Here is a 14,660-nt window from a genome sequence, read left to right on the forward strand (position 1 = left end):
AAACATTCTCGAAACGTACACCATGCGGACTCTCTAGCAGGCTTATCAGAACATTAGTTTTGCCGCACGAAGATGGTCCCGCAATTATTGCGCGGATGGTACTCGGTAGCATTTCACCGTGTTTTCGCAACTGCGCGTTGTCCCCCATCATTCGCAATTTCTCGTCGCAGTTTGTGACGCGTATCGTCAGCGACTGCCGCACGAATTTCATGTTCCACACTAAACTCGCGTGACGCGTCGAGGGCCTATTTATAGATGTGTGAAATCTTGAGTAACTCAGTATCAAAAATGTTTCTCGCGCTGTCACATCCCAGCGATATTCTGGACCTAAGCGCTGAGCAGTTGCAATATATACCTAAAATCGTACTGTTACGCGTGTACGGTAATTACATCGACCACGTTTGGAAACGGCTTCCGAAACATATACAGGTGGACCCGGTAGTTCAAACTTATCGTCGCTGCGACGAGCATTATAATCAACCTTGGCAGCGTACGCACATCGACGGCCCTGCACCGAGGATAAAAGATTGCAGCGAATGTCAGCGTCGAACAAAACCGGAAGTTTGCTGAATCGAGCGATAAACGCGCTTCCTTTCGAGTTACATATCCCCGGTTACCAGTTTTGCGGTCCGGGCACTCGGCTGAAGAAACGATTAGCCAGAGGCGACACGGGCGTAAATCCATTGGACGCAGCGTGCCGCGAACACGATATTGCGTATTCTAAGAGTAACGAACTCGTCGATAGACACGCTGCTGACGATATACTCGCAGCGTCAGCACGGAAACGCATTACCGCGAGAGACTCGACTTTGGGCGAGAGAGCCGCCGCTGCAGCCATTTGGGCAGCGATGAAGGCCAAGACCAAGATCGGCATGGGTATGAATGCAAAGACGAGAAAGAGGAAAACAACGACGACGAAAAAAAAAAAACGAGTACTTCCGTCGGCAAAACGAGGCGGCATGTTACCGATTCTGCCAATGTTGGGCGTTCTAGGATCTATGATCGGTGGAGCTGCAAATGTAGCGAAAGCGGTAAGCGCCCGCAAAGATGCGCGACGTCAACTTGAAGAACTGCAACGTCACAATCGCGCGATGGAACAAGGTCGCGGTCTATACTTGGCACCTTATAAATACGGACGAGGAATTTATCTCGGGCCGTATAAACGCGGACAGGGCGTATCAACTAAGAGAAAAAAAAAAACGTCGAAAAGACGATAAAAATGCCTGCGGGCGTGACCACCGACGTGCAATTAAACCAGCTGGCGAGACGTATGCGTATACCGTATTTTAGAGGTGTGTACATGCGTAATGCTTTACCGACGAGTGGCGTACGTCGAAACGAGAGCGGTATCGTTAATTTGGACGATACCACGGGCCCTGGCACGCACTGGGTGGCTTACGCAAAGAGGGGCAACCGCGTTGTGTATTTCGACAGCTTTGGCAATCTTCGACCACCTCGAGAGTTGGTGCGATATTTCAGAAGCAATGTTACGATAGAGTACAATCAAACGTCCTATCAGACGTACAATCAAAATTTCTGCGGACAAATGTGCCTGAGATTTTTACAAACTGTTGACTTTTAAAAAGATCGATGAGGTGTCGAAGAGTCTCAGTATTCGTTGAACGCTTTTTCCATCATGTCGTTTACGCTAACGCTAAGCGGAAAGAGCAGCGTTCTCACTGCAAATTATTCTCCGGCGATAGATTTGACCGATGCCGAATACGAACTCGGTTTAACGCTTTTTGAAACTTATAACACGATACCGAACGTGAACGCCTCAAACAATAAATTTTATTTCGGCAAAGACGATGTGGAGATTACGATACCCGAGGGATCATACAAGTTGCCGGCCATTAACGAATTTTTGAAACGTGCAATCTCGCAGAAACGTCCACGACGCAACGCGCCAGATGCCGGTGAAACGCTAGTTGTCCGCGGCGATATCGGCGTGATCAATGATGACAACGAGGAAGCGATAGTGATTCGAGCTAATCATAACACGATGAAATGTGAAATTAAATGCGCTTACAAAATAAACTTTAACAAAGCCAACAGCATTGGATCGCTGCTGGGATTCTCGAAGCGTATACTGCAACCACGTAGATGGCACGAATCGGACATGTCAATTAATATTATGAACGTAAATATTATCCGCGTCGAATGTAGTATCACCACAGGTGCATACAATAACGGTGCGCGTGTGCATACGATTCATGAATTTTCTCCGAGCGTGCCTTCAGGATATAAGCTCAGTGAAAGGCCTGCAACAGTCATTTACTTGCCAGTGATCATACGAAGCGTTACGGATCTTACCATACGCATTGTCGATCAAAACGGACGATTGCTGGAATTTCGAGGGGAGGAAATTACCGTCAGGTTGCATGTTCGAAAACGATAACGCGACACATGAAATGCTTGTGTTGAGTGGAGCTGAGCGAGCAAAGAGGGATAACGCATTCTTTACAAGACCGGTGACATCATCATCATCATCATCGATTGATAATCCGACTCGATCAACTGAGAAGCGAAAGAGGCTCAGTGTATCAAACGTTAAATTTTTACAATCACTGGGATTCGCGGTACGACAATCTTTATTAAAAAAAGAAAAAATGACTGATATTCTAAATATCGGAGACGAGCCAATCTTTGACGATCGAATTGTCAAGATTGAGACCCATGCTTATTCGCCATATGCAAACACAACGTACGGGCACAGCGACGAGATAAGAATACCCATACAGCAACAGGATTTGTATACATTGCCGTACGAGAGCTTTCTATATGTCGAAGGGAGGCTGACAAAAAAGAAGAAACCTGAGGAGGTCAACGGTGACGTGGTTTTGGGAAATAATTGTGTTGCATTTATGTTTGACGAGATAAGATATGAACTCGACGGTGTCGAGATTGATCGTAATAGAAACGTGGGTATAACTAGCTCACTCAAAAACTATGTAACGCTGTCATCCGACAAAAGCGTGATTTTGCGAAATGCTGGCTGGGAAGAACAGTTGACTACCGCTGATGGCTACTTCAACTTTTGCATTCCGCTTTACGTGCTGTTGGGATTCTGCGAGGATTACCGTCGAGTAGTGATCAACGCTCGTCACGAATTGATCTTGATACGAGCGCGCAACGATAACAATTGCCTAAAGGGCAATTCAGCGGTAGAGCCTGTGATAGAATTGTTTAAGATTCAGTGGCGAATGCCGCACGTAATACTGAATGAAATAAATAAACTTTCGATGCTGCGCACATTGGAGAGCGGACGATACCTCAGCATGGCTTTTCGCTCGTGGGATCTTTACGAGTATCCGCTTTTGCAACGTACGACCAAGCACTCGTGGGCTATCAAGACCGCTACTCAACGCGAGAAGCCGCGATATGTCATCTTTGCTCTGCAAACCGGTCGAAAAAACGTCATGTCCGAGGACACGAGCCGATTCGACCATTGCAATTTAATCAACGTGAAACTGTACTTGAACTCTGATAGTTATCCTTATGAAGATATGAATTTAGATATTAGTAAAAATAGATGGGCTATTCTGTACGACATGTATGCACGTTTCTGCAAAACTTATCTCGGATACGAGTATCTCGAGCCGAATCTCACAGTGACAAATTTTATACGTCACGGTCCTTTCGTAATAATAGATTGTAGTCGGCAAGTTGAATCAATCAAGAGCGCAACCGTTGACGTGCGATTGGAATTAGAGACAAAGGATAACGTACCAGAAAATACTAGTGCCTATTGCTTGATAATACACGATCGCGTGATTCAGTACAACCCGTTGACAAACATTGTGCGCAAAATCACTTAATTCCACGCATATATATATTATACGATACATCGACGTAGACCACAGTCTTCGTTTCGACCGCGATATGTCCGTGCCGACGTTCGTGGATCTGCAAGGTTTCCCCCTTGGACGATTGAGAGGTTTCGTCGTAAAAGAATTTGCTGCTCTTAGAGGGGGAAACGTTCTCGCGCATTATATCTTTGACAGCCCCCAGCCATGGGATTGACTGATGAAATCCGAAAGATCTTGCGCCTCCTGGCTCACTGCCATGCATCATGGGCTAAGATGGGGCGCCGACGGGGTGGTTCCGTACCGGAAAGCGAGACAAGTGATTACAACTGCAGTACTGGGTGCTGAAAATCCTGACGACAAGGAGATTGTATATGTCAAAGGACATGAGAAACGAGAATGGCTGGGAGAATTACTTCTGGACAATCGGCGAGAATACGCATACATCGAGAGCCTGGATGTGGATTACGAAGACGTGGATAATTTGAATAATCTAGATGATGCTAATAGTTTTCAATGTGGGCCGTCCGAATAAACATTGTGCTTTACAAAATGTATTCAAACTTTACAATTGGTGAACACAATTGCAAAAATAAACATACGTAATATACGAGATACATTTTTTTTCCCCCTCCATTACATCTACGTTTCTCCACGTTTTTTTCATGTTTCTCACGTTTAGTTTAACGTTTTTCATGTTTAGATTAACGTTTTTTCACGTTTCATGTACGTCATGTTTCATGTATGTCATGTTTTACGTTTCATGTACGTCATGTTTCATGTATGTCATATTTCACGTTTCATGTACGTCATGTTTCATGTACGTCGTGTTTCACGTTTCATGTACGTCACGTTTCTTGTACGTCATGTTTCACGTTTCATGTACGTAACGTTTCACGTTTCATGTACGTAACGTTTCACGTTTCATGTTTCTCACGTTTAGTTTAACGTTTTTCATGTTTTTTCACGTTTAATTTAACGTTTTTCATGTTTTTTTCACGTTTAGTTTAACGTTTTTCATGTTTAGATTAACGTTTTTTTTCATGTTTCACGTTTCATGTACGTCATGTTTCATGTATGTCATGTTTTACGTTTCTTGTACGTCATGTTTCATGTACATCATGTTTCATGTACGTCATGTTTCACGTTTCATGTACGTCATGTTTCATGTACGTCACGTTTCATGTATGTCATGTTTCACGTTTCAGGTACGTCATGTTTCATGTACGTCATGTTTCACGTTTCATGTTTCACGTTTCATGTACGTCATGTTTCATGTACGTCACGTTTCATGTATGTCATGTTTCACGTTTCATGTACGTCATGTTTCATGTACGTCATGTTTCATGTACAACGTTGCCAGACCGCAAAAACGTGTCGTGACACGTTCGAGCGATAACGATGATGATGAAATTGTTTGATAGAGGGGAAAAGTATCCCCCACTCCTTTACAATTGCAGAAGCTTTAATCCTCCTAAAACGTCGCAATTTATAATCAGTTTTGAATCAGTCGCTCGTTTGAACGGTTCTGAGACAACGCATCTCTCTCTCGGTATAAACAATGGCAAACTATTACGTTCCAATCCAGACTGAAGCGTGCGAGAGATCGTAAGTATCTTTATATTTAAATTACGTTTTATACATTTATTGTACGTTTTACTTATCTCTCCGTTTTTTTCAGCACGTCTTTGGAATCGCGGTATACGCCGCGTATTTTGGGTAGAAGGTTTGCGCTAACATCAACTTCTTACAAATGGATTGATGTAGCGATCAACGTTGGATCTGTTTCCTGCTCCGTGGAGATATCGCTCGGCGATACACGCGGCAACCGGATCGTTCTACCTTATAAAACGTGGAGAGCTCTGTTAGATAAACGTGCGGATTTCGAGCGATTCGTCCAGTCAACCGAAGCACCATCGTTACCGATTCATGACCTTACCGTGCAACTCGTGAAACTGCGCGATGAAAATATTGTTAAATTATCGTTGCACGATGCTTGTATTTACCTAAAACCTGCAACTATGTTATTTATATTCAACCTGGAACATTGTGTCGAGCACATGTATTATACGCTGCATCAAAGCATTGCAACTGCGACTGAGAAATTTAAACATTTTGTAACATTTTTGCGTCAAAACTTTGCCATGAACAAACCAGACGCAACAGAATTATTGCGCAAATTTTACGATAAGAGTTCGTAAATTGAGTGTGAATTAATAGCTTACGCTATTGATACTATTGTGAACGAAGCATTACATGAACAATAAAAAAGGATTTTAAAAAACTCTTTAAAATGTATTTGAAAATCTATCCTTATCCATTGTTTCCTATTTTCTTAGTAAATAATATGCGAGATAGTAGACATTAAGGAGGCGCGCGAAAGAAACAAGCGTGGCGAGGTGGGAGAGACTAAACGCGCAAGCACACGCTTGACCATGTACAGGGTGTTGCGTTCACATACATGTCGGTCTAACTGGTTGCCTATTCATACAGGCGCGCATGGTGATACACAACTGCGTATGCTTTGTCACGTCGGCAATATCTTACCGACATGCCGAAGCGTACGCAGTTGTGTACCACCATGCGCGCCTGTACGAATAGGCAACCAGTTAGACCGACATGTATGTGAACGCAACACCCTGTAAAAGAAAATTGAGCGCCAGCGGGTGGCAGCGGCGGCGGCGGCGGCGGGCCCCGCGGAAATAGCCGCGCACATCCCACAAAATATTCGCCATCGTATCGCTTATCCCCCTCGTGATGACAGACATTTCCGATTTCAAAGTACAGTCATACACACCTCCTTGCGGTGTGATTTATTATGTTTATGTAAACAGAGTGACAAGTACATGGTCCATGTTTACATTAAATGGTCAGTAGTTGCCTCCACGCGACACATTTCAAAGGTGTCGGTCAAGAACATGAACCTCGAATCGTTATCACTCTGTTTACTTAAACATTGATTACGAAGAACTACCGGTTAGGTTCGTACACGTGTCCCCGATTTAATCCCCCCTCGCCCCGCCTCGGTCGCGTAACATCGTCTCCGGTTAGACCCCCCGTGAGACCCGAAATATTCCCCCCTTCCCCGCACGCGGCACATTTCAAAGGTGTCAAATTTATTTAAACATCGGCCTAGAACATGGTCCTCGAATCGTTATCACTGTTTATATAAACATTGATTACGCAAAACTACCGGTTAGGTTTACACGTGTGACCCCGTTTTAAGCCCCCCCTCCCCTCCCCACCCGGTTTGGTCCACCCGCGGGACCTTATCGCCGGTTAGGTCCCCCCGCGCGACCCGTGATATTCCCCCCCTTCCCCGCACCCCCCTGAGATCCCCGGGTTAGAACCGGCTTATACATTCTACTCACATTCCGTCTTCACGGAAGTGGTAGGTGAAGGTTACATAGTTAGGTAACTTACAGAAAAATATGGCCACATTCTTACTCCTGATCCTGATTTTTATTATTATCTTTTATACTTTTGTATGTGCGTTTGAGTCCGGAAAACTTCGACAAACATTGCGGTCCAGTTACATCATGCCCATGTTTTTTTATTTCTTCTGCAATTGAATCCCATATTTTCCTCTGTGAACTTTTTCCGCTGGTAAAATCTGTTTGCCTTAATTTCTATTCTTCTATTAATAGAAGAATGGCTTCTTGCGGCCACTTAAAAGCCGTAAATTTTTTTTTCATAAAATTTAAAAATTTTAGGCGTTTAAAAAATTTATGAAAAATACCTCCAACTTCTTCATTCTGGTCACGTAATGAAGATTCTATTCCAATATTTTTTACGCTGTTATCATCTAAAAAAATAATTGTATCATAAATATCTTTGTAAAATAAATATTTTATTTATATTACATGTCATAAACTATTAAAGCTGACAAATTTCTTTGACTTACCATATTTATTATGTTTTGCCTCATTTAATTTTTCAGTTGCAAGAATGGGGCCGTCCATATATTACGTAAGCATAATTGGGTGGGGGGGTGGTCAGGCAAATTCTGACAAATACTGACAGGGGGGAGGGGGGGTCATACACATTCTTACGTAAGATTTTTTATGTCTGTCCCCGACGTGTATCTCCGGATGTTGAAGATGAGAAGGCGTCTCGAGGTGCTTTTTTCTCGCATACTCATTTAACATTTGTAAACTATAGCAAAATTTAAAAGTTTAAACATTAATTAACGTTTAAAAGTTACGTTGAACAAATAAAGACCGCTTAATTAGCAAACTCTAACTTAAATATAACTACTTAATCAAACTATTAACAAATATATTTTTGTCTTGCTTTCTTTAATCAGTCTTTTATAATAGCATCACAGTCAATATTGTTCAAATTTTTGTTCTCTATGTATAGCAAAGAAAACGCTAGAGAAAGAAAGAATTAGTTTGGTTTGCCCCACAGTCGATCTTCATAAGTAATTTTTTATCCGTTTTAATGTGAAAAACGATCTCTCTCTGCAGAGGCATTGGATAACGGGCTTATTAAATAAATTTCCAGTAAAGTAATGATATTAGGAAATGTTAACTTAACACTTTGCGTTTGCTCTAATCTTTATAAACATTTTTTAAGTTTTGGGTCGGGCCCTCGCAGCGACCAGGCTTTGAGGCGTGCGCCTCATATTCCTCATGTATAATCCACTACTGGTTTCCATGTTCATTTGTTCAAATAAAATACGCAGCTTCATGCGCGATCATGTCCGCAGACTGTGAGCTCTATTTTGTTTCTAAGTTCATTTGTTCATACGCGACAAATACGTGGATCCATACGCGAATCGTTCTCTGTCACTGGCGAGTTCTCGCGGAACGTTCGTCTATAACGAGTGTTGATCTACACCAGTCATTCGCGCTACTATTTAATTATTTTAGAGGTGTATTAAACTTCAAGATTTTTATATTAATATATAAATGCATACTTCTAAGCGGAGTGAACAGTTCGGTACGCTCTTTAAAGCGTATAGAAAAAGATATCCTGATAAAACAGGAGACTTTTGTCAAAAAGAAGTGACGAAGATATGGAAGGATGCAAAAAATGCAAATAAGTGTGAAGCCAAGTTCGATAATTGTATCTCGGCTTTGATCACAAATTATGAAGAGCATATAACAAAACAAAAAGCACGTAATATATTATCGTTTTTTCAAAAGGTAAGTATTGAAGCTCTTTTTCCAAAAATAATCCGCAATAGTTACAGTGACATTTTTTCTGTAATTGTAGTAAAAGATATGAAGCTGAAAAAAATGTGGACTGGAATAAATTACTTCATGTGGGATTTAAGAATTTTTTATTAGTTAAAAATATGTTTTTTCGGTGTTAACAATATAAAAATTTCTTTAGCCCTCATGTTGTTAGTTACCTAAATGTATTTATACCAATTTCATACAAAATAAAAATGAGTTGTCAAGGTTTGATCTGATTTTCGATCTCAGATCTATCAAAATTTTAGGGTGATTTAAAAATTATCTTTTAATCCCAATTAGAACTAGAGTTATGAAAATTCATTTTTCGATGCTAAGCCTTTTATTAATTAGATAAAAAAATTAATGAATAATATAAAAGTACATTTTTAATTTTCTATATGCTTATTCGAACAATATAGAGCTCGCAGATTTAAATAAATATTTTAAAACTTTGTATAAATAATTTAAAAACCATTCATTTCAAAAATTATCGAAATTCATTCATTATAAACAAAATTAGTTATTTCTAAAATATTATATAAAATTGTATTTTTTAAATCAAGAAACGCGGTCGCGTCTCGCGTCTATGTCTCTCTCTTTGTCTCTTCTCTGAATGAACAAGCGAGAGAACCGACCGCCGCCTCTTTTACGCGAATCAGCGAGTTCAAGCATACCGAGATTATCAGATCTCAGTAACGGCTAAACCGATCATGTTCTAAGTAGTCTCAATCGATAGCTTGGGGTCGAATTGTATAATAAAAGTGATTTTATTTTTTCTCTCCGTGCCCTACAAGCGGAGATATCGCAATGCAAATTCTAAGTTTTCGATATTTTGATGTAAGAGACGTCATTGTCATTGTCGACCTCAAGAATTCTCCCTTTCACATTTTCGATTATTTTAGACTCCGTCTGCTGCAGTGTCTAGTGTAGCTCCTTCGTCTAGCGGTGCATCGTCTGCTCAGACAGCATCCTGCGCTTATCTCGCAGCAAGAGAAACTATAGACAATACAGATAATAAAGACGATGTAGATGACCCTGAAATCGATGCAGCCTCTTCATTAGTATCAAGGAAATACTCGACACCCGGGCAAGAGGCTGCGGCAAAGAATATCATGGTCTTGGAAAAGCAGTTAAATTCTCTGCTTTTAGCTCGCGACTCATTTCACTCTAGCGACATCGAGGATGAAATTAAAAAAATTAAAAAAGCGCTAGAAGAAGCAAGACGAGATTTGAAAAGAAAGAAGAGTAATGCTGCCTATCAAAAAAAGCACCGTGATAATAAGAAGGCGAAAATAAGCGAAATATGCACGGAATTTCCTGTGGTGAAAGAGAAATTGCACCAGTGAGACAGGGTTGGCAGACCCCGAATAGAAGAGAATCAGCCACTCCTCCTGAAAACTATCATCGACATTGCGATGTTTGGCAGTGCTGTGGATGACCGAAGGCGCTCCGATATAATTCGTAGCATCAAAACTCTTGATGAACTTCATGAGGAGTTGCTTAAACTAGGTTTTTCATTCAGCAGGTATATAATATAAACTCTATTCTTAAATGACTTTCTTGAATTTTATCCAGACTGAAATTAATATTTACAAAAATCTTAATCCTTTTATATTAGATCCGCAACCTATCTACGACTCTTGCCTAAAAACTCACGTACTCTAGAGGGACAGCGTCATATGAAAACGGTGCCCGTAAGACTTACTCGCGCACAAACAGACTTGCATCGCAAGCACGTGGATGGCCCTTTTGCCACGGCCTCCATAAGATATCTCGAATGCCTTGCTTCTCTTCTTGGTCCGTTGCAAGTGTGTTTTACTTCACAGGACGATAAAGCCCGAGTGCCGATAGGATTAACAGCAGCAAACAAACAAGCTCCACTATTAATGCATGTCGAGTACCGTGTATCATTACCCGACCATGATTGGGTGGTAGCAGCGAGACACAAACTTATACCTTCTGTTTACGCTGGAATATGCATTAGCCCTAAACAAATGGGCTGTCCTAAAGCTGTGGGCTATTCGGGGCCGACTTTTATAGCCATCAGAAGTGGCAAGCATTCCTCGTCCACAGCATCCACCCACGCACGGGATCTGCACGCACTTCTAGATCTGGAGGCGTTTCATGCATTAGCAAGAACAAAGGAGGGCAGTGTGAAGCCAGTTTTGATTTTAACTGTAGATGGCGGACCGGATGAGAACCCGCGCTACAGCAAGGTGATTGCCCATGCTATCAGCCATTTAAAAAAATATAATTTAGATGCTATATTTGTCGCCACAAACGCACCAGGTAAAATATTTTGTGAATAAAGTTACTCTTAATTTTTACGACATTCCGAGCTTACATATTTTATTACTGGTAAAAAATTCTTATAGGCAGAAGCGCCTTTAACCGAGTAGAATGTCGCATGGCTCCCTTGACCCATGAACTTGCTGGTCTTATTTTGGCCCATGACAAATTTGGGACACATCTCAACGTACAGGGGAAGACGGTCGATAAAGAACTGGAGCTCAAAAACTTTGAATATGCTGGTCGAGCTCTAGCAGAGGTATGGAGCAGCCTAACAATCGATGGACATCCAGTGCACGCACAGTATGTTCCTCCAGGGGAAAAGCTTGATACCCCCGAAGAATGTGATGCTAAATGGTACAGCCGTCATGTCCGAGAAAGCCAGTATTTGCTTCAGATTGTGAAGTGTAACTCACATGATTGTTGTTCCATTACTCGGAGTGGGTTAAAAAGGGTGCTGTCGGAAGGATTTCTTCCCCCTCCAATTTGAGTGACGCAAACAACGCATGATTTACTCGTCACCGAGAATGAAACAGATGGGAGTTTCTTAGATTTGATGACTCGTATCTCTCTCAAACTGAATCCCTATTCAAGAGGTTTTTTGCAGGTAAAAAATTGATTAAACTACACATATTTCAAAACACAGTACAAATACATACAGTATGTTTGCACTTGTAATATATTTTTGACGAATTATATTACAGGTTCCATATGATCTTTTTTGCCAATCCATAAAATCGCAATTGGATGGGCGTATTTGCAAACGTCAAAAAAATCTTTATTACATCATTCGAAGCATGTGCATTCCCAGAAAGAGGATGCACATGCTTCGAATAATGTAATAAAGATCAGAATAGCTGCTCGACGCAGTGGAGAAGTCCTCTGCGTCATCAAAGATCCTATATCGGGGTGTGAAGATACAGAGTGGATGGAAGAAACAGAAGTAGAGGCAGATAGTAACAGCGACTCGCACTTCATTGATCAGGAGGATATTGTGATAAATAATATGAGTAATTAGTTGAGAGGACCATTTGAAAATGACGATTGAGTGTTGATAATTACAATTAAGTAAAAGATTTTATTAATTTTGCCGATAACATATTGTATTCTTATAATTCTCACAACATTTTAGGGGTATGTATTTTGCACACTGATACTATATCCTCTTTACTTTCAGTTATTGAAAGAATCATATATGTAGTTGCGTTGAAAACAAAAAAAATACGCCAAAATGAATTGTTATTAGTAATATCAGCAAATTAGACATTTTCAGAATTTACATCAAGCATATAGGAAAATCTTACGTAATTTGGGGGGGGGGGGTCTTAGAAAATCTGACATTTGCTTACATTGGGGAGGGGGGACTCAAAAATGGCTAAAAATTTGCTTACGTAATATACGGACGGCCCCAATGATAGCTATTTAAAAAAAATAATAATAATGTTAATATCGGGAATACAATGAGTTATAGTATTAGTAGTTATTATTAGTAGCAGTTATAAGTTTGTTATTTTTTTTATTTTTATTTTTTTATATATAGAAACTAAACTTTATTTATAAACTAAATTTTATTTCATTTACCCACAGATCCCTCACACGCTTGGCCAATGAAAAATCTCTATACATCGGCCGCTGTGAGTGGTGGTGAGTAAATGAACGGTGTGCAAATGAACCTTCGGGAGTTGAGTAGAGTTAGCGAATCGTTTAACTTTAAATGTTTTGCGATATTAATTTCATAACAATTTAAATTTACCTGTTTCTAAACGTTCTGCTTCCTCTGGAGTCACTAAAATAAAGAAAACTTCATTATTCTCTTGTAAAAAAATTTTTACTTTATCAGAAGCCATATTTTCACAGAATTGTCCCACAGAAGTTTCCTCAAGTTCGATAGTTCGAAGACTAAAAATGAAATCGAAATATAAAAGAGGAATCTTAACAAAAGTGGAATAACACAAATTTATAAGTGATCGCATCAGCAATCTTGCAAAAATTTTGTAATGACAAACACGTACCTGGTCTCAAACAAACTCACAAGTAAATATATAAGTCACAAATAGCGGTGAACTAATACTAATTTCGAATCAGAAAAATCTTCTTTTCTGATTCCAACGAGGTTAAAGAAAGCAATAAGCGTAAAGGCTCACGTTTCATTTGAAACATTTGAAACGTGAGTGCTCGCGCTTTTGCTGCCTTACCTCGATGGAAAAAGCGTATTTGAGCGGGAATAATGACGTCAATGATGATGTCATTAAACGATTTGTTAGCGCTTACAGCGCCAAATGGAACGATGAAAGCGCCGCTTATAAGTGCTTAAAGCGTGTAAGCGTCCAAACGGAACGCACCCTTACTTATTTATCGATTTATTCATTTGTTTACTTACATTTATTAACTATTTGGCGAAAGGTATATTGTGCGGATATGGCATCTCATGAAATTGTGAGTAATTGTTCTAAAATTAAGGCAAGCTATTTTATCGAGATGCAATCTCCACACCATACTTATCAAAAATCAAATAAATAATTATGTGTCTACAATAAACATTTTTAAATATTCTGTTACCTATTAAACATTGTTTATATTATATATAATTTTTAGTGTCTTTTTTTGCTAAATAGATATTTTTACAAAGATTTTTTTGTAATATATATATTTTATTGTATGTATACAAATTTATTTTTTATTTATTTATTTATTTATTTTTATTAAACAATGTAATAGATCTTTTCTCTTATTTATTGAATATATAGGGTGTCCCAAAATTCGCGCAATCGGAGTAGAAGACGTGATACTTTACGATAAAAGAAGCAACTTTTTCCTTTAGCAAAATTGCGTGCGACAAGTAGTTTTTGCAGGAAAGTACGTTAAAGTTAACGAATAAGCGTTCTTGGCTCTGCGACGCTCAGGGCCGGCGCGCGCGCTTCTTATTCACTTGTACCTAGTCGTTAGCTAATGATTGTAAGTAATGTCTTAACATGCTGATACGATTCTATTACTATTACTAATTTTACATAATTACGTAATAATTATAAAATTAAAAAATTAATAATTTTGAACAAATTCTTTGTTTTTTTTAATCTTTATTTTCAAATAAACCTACGGAATCAGATAACTTTTTATTCATTTCTTACGTAAGGAATGAAATCAATATTTAATTTATTAACTTTTCATATTTTAAGCAATACAGAAGAGGTTAACGGCCGATATTCATTGATTCTACAGTCTTAAAATGTCGTAACTAATTATAACAGAATTGTATCAGCATCTTAAGACATTACTTACAACTACTAGCCAATGACTAGGTACAAGTGAGTGAGGAACGCGCGCGCCGGCCTTGAGCGCCGCAGAGCAAAAAACGCTTATTCGTTAACTTTAACGTGCTCCC

General features: G+C 39.7%; 1 protein-coding gene across 1 annotated transcript; it reads left to right on the forward strand.

Annotated features, from left to right (window-relative positions):
* The first annotated feature begins 9,130 nt into the window (after window positions 1–9,130).
* On the forward strand, window positions 9,131–13,103 carry LOC120357583. Its single transcript, XM_039448383.1, has 3 exons — window positions 9,131–11,278; window positions 11,365–11,885; window positions 11,983–13,103. The coding sequence occupies exons 1-2, from the start codon at window positions 10,669–10,671 to the stop codon at window positions 11,766–11,768; spliced, it is 1,014 nt and encodes a 337-aa protein (XP_039304317.1). The 5' UTR covers window positions 9,131–10,668; the 3' UTR covers window positions 11,769–11,885; window positions 11,983–13,103.
* Window positions 13,104–14,660: the final 1,557 nt, after the last annotated feature.

Source organism: Solenopsis invicta, chromosome 4 (assembly GCF_016802725.1).
Source record: "Solenopsis invicta isolate M01_SB chromosome 4, UNIL_Sinv_3.0, whole genome shotgun sequence".
NCBI classification, from domain to species: Eukaryota; Metazoa; Arthropoda; class Insecta; order Hymenoptera; family Formicidae; genus Solenopsis; species Solenopsis invicta.

Excerpts from the sequence above, each read along its gene's own strand:
- LOC120357583 (XM_039448383.1), top strand. The coding sequence starts at position 10,669 with ATGAAAACGGTGCCCGTAAGACTTACTCGCGCACAAACAGACTTGCAT. Across the intron at positions 11,279-11,364 it reads TGTCGCCACAAACGCACCAG|GCAGAAGCGCCTTTAACCGA; the intron begins GTAAAATATTTT and ends AAATTCTTATAG.